The sequence below is a fragment of the Eufriesea mexicana genome, unplaced genomic scaffold (assembly GCF_001483705.2).
Source record: "Eufriesea mexicana isolate 0111107269 unplaced genomic scaffold, ASM148370v2 scaffold3615, whole genome shotgun sequence".
NCBI classification, from domain to species: Eukaryota; Metazoa; Arthropoda; class Insecta; order Hymenoptera; family Apidae; genus Eufriesea; species Eufriesea mexicana.
The window spans coordinates 59,740-70,305 of NW_016911641.1; the positions used below are offsets into that span (position 1 = coordinate 59,740).

The window sequence follows — 10,566 nt, forward strand, 5'->3', positions numbered from 1 at the left end:
TTCATGTTCGTTGCGGCCACCGTCCTCGACTTGTTGCCCTCCGCCATCAGATTGTCGATGTCCTGCGAAATCGTACGGATGCTTAGAGCTAGTCCGCCAGCTTTTCTCTTACTCGCTATTAGCTTTCATGCGAGAAAGTGGCGACTTCGATACCTTCTGGTTCTTGGTACATCGGTTGGGTTAACTGACGGTGAAAGGTAATTTCTGGACTCGGGTTACCTGGAACGGGACCGGCGTGGAAAAGTTGGGAAATTAAGCTAATTAAGTTGGGTAATTTGGCAGATGAGTTTGAGACTCCTCTTCCTGCAGGTTTACAGTCTTTGGTCGTTTTCTGCGATTTATGAGTCGTTTATAATTTATTTTCTGACTTGTCTGTACTTTATCCTTTTGGTTATTAATTATCTTGTCATGTATATTTTAATATTTATATTGAATATGTTTATGGATGTTGGAAAGATAAGTTAGGTTATATACGGAAATCAATCTAGGATATAAGGTGTGAATAAATAGTTTATAAGATCTAAATTTTGAGAACGAATGTTTATATAAACATTAGATAAGAATTGGGGACTTAGGCGAAATTCAGAGAAACAGCTAAAGACAGATATATATATTATATATTACATATATATAGTTATTTTGCAATTAAAACCCATAATCTCATTAATGGATAAAATCAGTTAACCTCTATTTTATTCCCCTAGTGATACATAACCTCTTTAGGCATAAATTTTTCTTAAATTAACGTTATAATAACGTTCTATAGTGAATATTTCTCCAATTGATTCTAATTTTCCTTTTACATATATACATAATTATTTTACAATTAAAACCAATAATCCCAATAATGGATAAAATTAGTTAACCTCTATTTTATTCCCCTAGTGATATTTAACCTCTTCAGGGATAAATTTTTATTAAATTAACTTTATAATAACGTTCTATAGTGAATAATTCTCCAACTGATTCTAATTTTCTTTTTAGATATATACATAATTATTTTACAATTAAAACCAATAATCCCAATAATGGATAAAATCAGTTAACTTCTATTTTATTCCCCTAGTGATACATAACTTCTTTTGGCATGAATTTTTCTTAAATTAACGTTATAATAACGTTCTATAGTGAATATTTCTCCAACTGATTCTAATTTTCTTTTTACATATATACATAATTATTTTACAATTAAAACCCATAATCCCAATAATGGATAAAATCAGTTAACCTCTATTTTATTCCCCTAGTGATACATAACCTCTCCAGGGACGAATTTTTCTTAAATTAACGTTACAATAACGTTCTATGGCGAATAGTTCTCCAACAGATTCTAATTTTCTTTTCATTTATAATAATCATAATTAAAAAAAAAAAGAAGAAAAATAGACAGACACGTATGTGCCAATATTTTTGAAGAGGTTAGGAAATTTAAAAAATAAACGATATTTGTTACCACTTTGCAAACATTATTAATAAAATAACCAAATAATTTCCCCCAAAATGTAGAAATAATATAAACAAAGGAATCAATATAAAATACTGTTACGTGAAAAATTGAAACGATATTTGTCGCCATTTTGATAGCATCCCTTATTAACGATATAATAAAATAATTTCCAAAAATGTAGGAGATAAATGGAAGCCTGAAAATCAAAATAACAAATTCATTTCTAATTTCGCTTTTAATAATGTAGCAAAAATGTTAATAAAGTAGATAAAATATGAAAAAAATTATGCGAATGATCACAGGCACAGTCGAGCCGAAAAATGTGACAGGACAGTATCCTAGTTCACAGTCGATGAAGCAAATTGAAACTTATCACGCGTTACTGGTATGCACGAAACGTGTTTGTTGCATAAAAGAGGTAACCACTACCTTCGCTACATGTAAAACGACCTGATTTTACTTTCTGAAAGGATCGTGTATCGTTATATGCCTTCGTTTAATGTTTGTACGTCGGTCGAGCGATCAGTAAAAGTCATTCGATCGATCGTAATCGTGACAGTTCAATCAACTTGATCAGGATGATAAAGGGGGACAGACGTGCAGTTGTCGCGTTATTCGGAAATGAATATCTTTTTAATGGACGTCGGTGGGAAAAATTCGATTTTCGAGAATGACAGGCTCGTATCGTGTTCTGTCATAATCTGTGTCAGTATAGGATGTATTATTAGCAGAAAATTTTTTGGTAAAATAACGAAGAATGTAATCTCATTGGTTAATTATTCGTTCAATTTTTGCTAATTAATATTTATTTTTAGAGAGAAATTATTATTGTACATTTATATTATTTTATTATATTTATATTATTATACATTTGTAAAGCTTTTAAATGGATTTTTCAGTTTAAATTGAAGTACATTATAAATATACAGGATTTTTAAGGGTGAAATAATGACACGATTGAATCGACAGTATCGAATAATGGTTCGTAAAATTTTTGTAAGGTGATATCGTTGGATTCTCATTGAAAATTATTTTTGCCATAATTTATTCTTCGAAAATTAACTGTCTTATGTGTACGTGAAAATGTGATTAACGTTCTTTAAAATTTTGTTCCGAGATTTATTTTGAAAATTACGAAAATTTATTTTCGCGAGAATCCTTCAAAAATTATACTGTTTTAAAATTTGTTCACGATGTTGTATGTATTAGAATGCCTATAAATTGGGTGAAATTCAAACAGTTTTTAATTAATATAAAATTTTATTAACGAGACCGTTTTAATTAGTACCATCTATTTGAGCACTCAATCGATGAATAACGAATAACGCTCAACGGACAAAATATAATTAAAGGAACACGCGAAATATCCAGCGCCTAATTAACATAAACTGCAGCACGAGTATCGTGCTCTTGTAATTTTCGACCGTAGAATAGGGGCATGTAAGCATTTGGGTTAATTTTAATCGCGGGGCTTATAAATACATCTTAATTAGATTGCTATCGTTATTTTAATTCATAGTTATGTCAAGATTTTACATGTTAAGTTACGCGTTTAATATTAGATACATCTCAAAATTAACATAATCATAAGAACAGTAAAAACAATTGAAATTGCACAAGATAATTTGAAAAATAAAATTAATCACAAATTATTGAAGTCACATATTATAATAATTTTGACAATAATTTTTCATTTTCAATGATAAATTTAACAATAATTTATCGATAATAATTTGAAAATAAAATTGCAAGAAGTTAATAAAATTTTGCAAAGATAGTGATCAAAAAAACTGCGAAATTTGCAAATTTGAAAAATTTCATTTATAATGAAATAATAAAAATAGTAGAATCAATTTCGTTTACAGTATACAAAAAAAAAGAAAGTTATAGTGATCCAATAAATTTTTGGAACAGCTGAAAATTGAAAACACAATGACAGTGTAAAGTGAGAAAAAACGAAGATGCTATAGAGTTCCAATTTGTACGGTTTAATTGTAGGGAATAGCACATTATTGCAAGAATTAAATCGCCAAAGCACTGCAATGACAGATATTGATCATAACAGTTTCGCTTTGGAGCTGTGCCAGTTGCTAGTCAAAACAAGCGATAAATAAAGGCGATGCGATACGCTTTCCTACGTGGAAAGCGTACAAGTATGTTGGTACTCTGTATTCATTGATAAATGATGGTCGAGGAGAATCTTGGACCCAACGAACTGTCATTGATTGATATATGTTGTACACGGAGAAAAAAATATTAAAAAATGATCTATGTGAATAAGTATAACGAAACTTAATATTTTCAGAATAATGCTATATTATATACAACAGAGATTTTGACATGTCAATAATAAAATAAAATTGAGTAATTTGATATATTATTAACTTAACATAGTTGATTCATTATTATTATGTCATTAAAGTAAATATAAAATTGTAATAGTGTATTATTATAGTAAGTTATTAGAGTAGGAATAATTGTGCTATATTACATACAACAGAAATTTTGACATGTCAATAATAATTGAGTAATTTGATATGTTATTAACTTAACACAGTTGATTCATTACTGTTATGTCATTAAAGCAGATGTAAAATTGTAATAATGTATTATTACAGTAAGTTATAACAGTAGGAATAATTGAGTGATTTGTTAAGTAATTAACTCGATAAATTGATAACTCAATGACTCAATAATTGAATAATGACAAAGAATCAATAAAAAATTATCTATGTGAATAAGTATAACAAAACTTAATATTTTTAGAATAATGCTATATTACATAAGACAGAAATTTTGACATGTTAATAATAATTGAGTAATTTGATGTTATTAACTTAACATAGTTGATTCATTATTGTTATGTCATTAAAGTAGGCATAAAATTGTAATAGTGTATTATTATAATAAGTTATTAATTATAGTAGAAATAATTGACTTGTTAAGTTATTAACTCGATAATTTGATAACTCAATGACTCAATAATTGAATAATGACAAAGAGTCAATAAAAAAGATTGGATGATTTCATATCGTTATACGATAATTTCTATAGGATAACTTAATAATTGAATATTCATTAAGTTATTAACTCAATAATTCAATATCTCGGAAACTCGGGAATCAAATAATTAAATGATTCGATATTTAATTGTATTAATTAATTCTATACCTCTATATTTTATTTTTAATTTATATATAGTGATTCAATTATTGAGTAATTTGATGGATGATTAACTCGATAATTTAATTTTGAGACTCGACAACTGAGTAATTCAATGATTCGATGAGGGAATCGTTCAATGACTCAATAATTTTAGGGTCCACTTGTTCAATGATCGAATGATGATAGGATTCAATAGCTTACAATCGATGACTTAATAGCCAATAATGCTAGGATCTAATATCAGGCTCAACAGCTCAAAGATCCTTGTATCGATCGATTTAACACTGATATTATGGAATCGGTCAAAATGACTGCTTTCAGACATCTTGCTTTCACAGTTATTGAAAACACACAGCTTTTGATAAAATTTATATCAATTTTATGTTCAGATAGAAATAAGTGACCATAATTTTTATATAACTAAATACATATATATGTACATCTAACATAATTGGATATAATTTGATTAAAAATGCATAGAAGTATGGCGGACAATGAACAACTAGCGCCCTCTTCCCCAATTTTGCCTTGCAACACGAACTACAACGCCCTCTATGATACACTCGTCCCTACATATTTAACATCAATATATAAATAATTATTTTCATCGCTTTAATATGCTGAAACTTTCATGTTTCTATATTTAAACAACTCAGAAAATCTCTAACCTAACCTAAGATTTTAAACATTCCACTTTCTATACACGTACAAAAATACGGGATAGTCTATAAATCATATTACATTCTGTCAACGATTTTTACACGATTAACAAAAATAACCCAAATTTATATTAAAATGCAAGATCTTTATCGACCAATACTGTACTCCAATATAAACAGGAAAGGGAAAGGTTATAATATTCTGACCAAGAACCAGGGGGCCAGCCAATCCAAGATTACACACGGATACCTAATCGAGAAAATAATCCCACATTACCGTTCCCTCAGCCACGACCAAATATTATCAATCAGCCACACATTATACGAGTCCAGAGGATTTGAATCACAAAAGTGAAATTTTGGCATAGACCCAGATACTGCTCTTACATCAGAGGTAGACCTAGGTGGCTCAGTGGAACCCCATTTATCGAAACGAGATTCTAGTTAGTACTCGATTAACTGAACTCTTATTGATGGAATCCACTCATCCAAATGTGACCTATTATTCGAATGAGAAATTCCAGATAATAAAGAGAATCAGTGAATAGTTATACGAATCGAGTTACATGTACTACTAGTCCTCTGATGGGGTTAGATAAATGGAGCTCTATTGTTGCTAACTTCAAGCTTATTCGAGGAGTTGGCTAAGTAGCAAATGTCTGTTCATTTGTAGATACTGTACGAGTTTGGTAAGTTGGCAGATTCAAAATACAGGCTAGTTTTGTTACAGATGCTAGTCGATGTGATTGGAGATTCTAAGAAGAGGAAGAAAGTTGAGAAAATTGAGCAAGATAGGCCAGCCTTACCTGAAAGGATGTGACTGCGAGCTGACTAAGTCCATCCACGTATGGGCCCAGGACATTGTGTTCCCTGACTTTCAGCGACTGCTTGTTCGGCTTTGGATCCAGCAGATCGTGCACCTTCTCGTTGTAGATCTCCATGTACGAGACCTCGACCTTGTAGGTGAGCTCTGAGCTCTGCTGTTTCGCGATCATGTCGAAGAGGTTGTCGCACAGCCGTGGGATGATGCCTTTGTTGTCCCCGCTTCCCATCATCGTGTACGACTTCCCGGACCCTTCACAGAAATTAATCGATACGCTCTGGTAAACCTTGTCAGGCAAAGTAACCGGTTTGGGTGACTTCGATGATGTTTTCCTTATCTCGTGGACATTCGGGTTTATTGGGTTAAGAGAGCTGCCATGGTTTCAGTGAAATTACACTCTGGGTGATGAAACGATTATGTCTTGGTAAGATAAGAAACATTCCTTCAGATAAGAGTTATGCAAATTATGGAATTAAATGGAAGTTGTGTTTCAGGTTTTATCATGATAAATGAAGGGTGGATGGATGTCATACAAATTTTGTTGTTCTCCTGCCTTTTTTCACTTTGATAAAGAAAAGTTGGGGTACCATAGTTATAGTAGAGATATGTTACATATTAGTGAAGGTCTCTACGTTGTAAAGATAGTTTGAACAGTAAGTTATGGAATCTATGAATTATGTACATTGTTATTCCCATTATTAAGAATGGAATATCATCTTAGAAACTATTAATTTTAAAGAGATTCTTAATATTCTAATAATTAACACAGGAGCACCGTCAAGTAGTCTTGATCTCTAATTGATACTATTCTGAAACTCATTTATTTTCTTGATGAGAACAAGATTCATCATTGAATTTCTGTATTAAACATATTTATATTCCTATAATTAACATTTAAAACTTATCTTAAATACTAGCATCTGGAAAGAAGCATATAATATTCCAATAGTCAACGATAGACCATCTTCAAATCTATTTATACAGGCTTCTAAAACACATTGCAATTTATATTGCTAACCTATAAAATTTTACTCTTAAAGAAACCTGTAATTAACATCAAATCAATCTTTAATGGACTTTACCTCCAACTGACAGAATTCTTGAAACCTATATATTCAAATCTATGTATGTTATGCAGGCCACTATTCCAAATCCTATCACTCTTGAAGAAACCTTGCGTACTAATTGTTAGTCCTGACCATTTGATTTAACTTCCAGTTGACAGAATACTTGAAATCTATTTACTTAGACTTCTGTTCTGGAAATAACTTTATTTGAGATCTTACTACTCTTAAAGAAACCTATAACTCTATCTAGCAGTCTATCTTCAAATGGACTTAACCTCCAATCTAACAGCATTGTTAAAGTCTATTTAGACCTCTATACAAGCACATGTCTGTTTAAAACCCTACCAGTCATAAAGAAACCTCTAACAGTATGACAGACAGTAGTAGTCCATCTTCAAATGGACTTAACCTCTCATTTACCAGCGTTCTGAAAGTCTATTTAGACCTCTATACCAATAATATTCCTGCTTAAAACCCTGCCAGTCATAAAGAAACCTCTAACACAATGCCAGTAATAGTGCATCTCCAAATGGACTTAACCTCCAAGTAACAGAATTCATAAAATCCATCTGTTTCAAACTGCACCATCCTCAAAGAAACCTCTAACGCTACAACAATGAGTAGGAAATCATTCTCCTGTTAGACTTAACCTCCAGTTGACACCATTGTTTCCACAAGCCTTAACAGGTTTAACTTTGCGCTCTTATCTTCAACTTCTCACAAGACATGCAAGCATCCTATCATGCTAAGTGCTTGAGAGGATGACTATAGGAGAAAGTTTAAATCCGATTGATCGATGACAAGCGAGTAGCTAAGTGCGAGAAGACGCAAGAGTCTTTATAAGTGCATAATCTTATTCTTTCCTTTTTTCCTTTTTTCTTTTTCTCCCCTTTTCCAACACTCTGATGGGGGATGGAAAGGGATCGAATAGCGGGGATCGTTCACGCGAGACAACATCGTCGCCACGCTAGGGTCAATGTCTCTCGTCTAAGATCAACCGTGCACGTTTATCGGCGCTGACCCCTCTAATTGCGTTACTCGCTGCGCGAATGGTGATTGCGCTGGGGGTGGAACGAAGCTTCTCTACCCTTATCAGCGGGAATAAACGTTATGCTGGAACCGAGTGCCGAGCCACGCAGAAAATCAGCCACCCATTTGGCTGTGACTCATTTGCTGGAGAATGAGAATCCTCCTATTTCTTCCTTCCTCTCTCTCTTTCTCTTATTTTATTCTTATTTTTAGTTTCTTATTTTATTACCATTATTTAACCTTTTAATTTTTCTTCCTCCCTGTTTTTACTTTCTAAATCTCTGTTCCTTTTTTGTTTTTAATGCTTTTAGATTCTGGTAAATGGGTTATTATTTTTATTTTGCTTCTGACTGATTTTTATTTGCTTCTCTCTTTTTCTTATTTTATTCTTATTTTTAGTTTCTTATTTTATTACCATTATTTAACTTTTTAATTTTTCTTTTTTCATGTTTTTACTTTCTAAATCTCTGTTCCTTTTCTGTTTTTAATGCTTTTAGATTCTAGTACATTGGTTATTATTTTTATTTTGCTTCTGACTTCCTTTCGAACTGTTAAAGGTGTGTTTTTCAACCTGAACTAAAATTTTCGAAATTTTTATACGAGATTCGATATTGAGAAGTGTATTGTATTATTTAGTTTATGATACTCTGATGTTAATTGAACTATCTTTATAATATATGGTAATATATAAATTTTCTGAAGTTTTGTTGGAAATTTATCGTTGTAAAAAGGCTCTTCAGTGTAGTCTGTTTTTTTAGTTGATTTTCGTGAGACATAAATAGGGGCAAGCTTCTATGGATACGGTTTTAGAGGTACAATATAACGTAAATTTTTATTATCGTGAATTTTTACTAGAACTTCTTTATCCTCTAAATTAGCCATGTTTTACCTCTTCAGCCGTGATTAACCCTTAACGTTTATATATGACACAGTAGCCAGGTTTCAATTAAGCGAGATCTCGAAATTGCAGTCCATGGCGTTGCATAAATTTCTGATATCACACTGCTTTCACGGTTATTTCGCTGTGACTTTTAATTGGCGCCATTATTTTCTTAACCCTTAAACTGCCGCGCTCTGGAGCGCCTAGTCGACCCTTAATTGACGTTATTTCACCGTACTCTCTCTCTTTCATATTTAAATGCAGCATAAAAATTCGCCTCCCTTTTCACTTGCCGGAGAAAGGAAAAAAAGAAACGAGACAATCCGGAATCCCGGTTTATTACGAACGAATAAATCCATTTTATCTCTGCTAATGTGATGGTAAACTGTGTAGAGTAATCTTTGCTATACAAACGGATCGTAATTGAAATTTTACCTTTTAGTTATTTTTCGCTCTCACGGTTTTTTATTTATAGTTGTAGATATGCGACGCGAATTCGCAGAATTTTTCGAAATCGCAATGTTAGGATTGGGGTCTTTAAAATTTTGGGAAATCATAATTTTCGATTAGGATTTGTAAGAGTTTTAAAGAAAGAATTTGATATTTGGAATCTTCGAAATTTTCAAAATTAAAAATTTAAGATTAGAGGTATTAGTATCTTTATTGAGTTGGAAGATTTAAAAATTTAGGATTTGAAAAATTATTTTCAAAATCTCGAAGATAGAATTGGGATTTTTTAAATTCTCAAAATTCCTACTTTTGGATTAGGATAAGATTTTTAAGTTGAGAATTCCGGATTTGAAAGTTTCAAAATGCTCAGGGTTTTCAATTTAAGATCAGCAGTTTTAGTATCTTTATTGAATTGGAAGATTTAAAAATTTAGGATTTGAAAAATTGTCTTCAAATCTCAAGTTTAGAACTGGGGTCTTAAAATTTTCAAAAATCATACTCTTGGATTAGGATTTGTAAGAGTTTTAAGTATAAAATATGGGATTTGGAATTTTTTTAATTTTTAGGATTTAAAATTTAAGATCTGGAATTTTAGTATTTTTGAGTTGGGAGATTTTAAGATTTTAAATTAGAAAAATTATCTTCAAAATCACAAATTTAGAATTGGGATCTTCAAAATTCTCAGAATTCTTAATTTTGGATTAGGATTTGTAAGATTTTTAAGATTTTTAAGTTGAGAATTTGGGATTTGGAATTTTCAAAATTTTCAAGATTTAAGATTTAAGATCAGGAATTTTAGTATCCTTATCGAGTTGCAAGATTTAAAAATTTAGGGCTCGAAAAATTATCAAAATTTTTAATCATCAGAGTTTGGGATTTTTTATTCAAAATTTAATGCTTTTGGTTTAGAAATTTCCCTAAATATTTAATTGCAATCCTCGTTTTATATATTTACAAACATTCGTTACCAATTTCGCAGAAAATAATATTAAATTTGAACAATTCTCATGGTCCTAGTTCTGCTTAATGACAAAATTCTAATTTCC

At 31.1% G+C, this 10,566-nt stretch overlaps 1 protein-coding gene across 1 annotated transcript in view; it reads right to left on the reverse strand.

Moving 5' to 3' along the window:
• Window positions 1-10,566, reverse strand: part of LOC108551029 (Kinesin heavy chain 73) — a 263,124-nt gene that overhangs the window by 23,965 nt on the left and 228,593 nt on the right. The window contains exons 3-4 of the mRNA XM_017905021.1: window positions 6,078-6,346; window positions 2-62 (exon numbers count right to left, since the gene is read on the reverse strand). Of these exons, the coding sequence (XP_017760510.1) occupies window positions 2-62; window positions 6,078-6,346 (330 nt within the window). The remainder of the gene's footprint in view (window position 1; window positions 63-6,077; window positions 6,347-10,566) is intronic.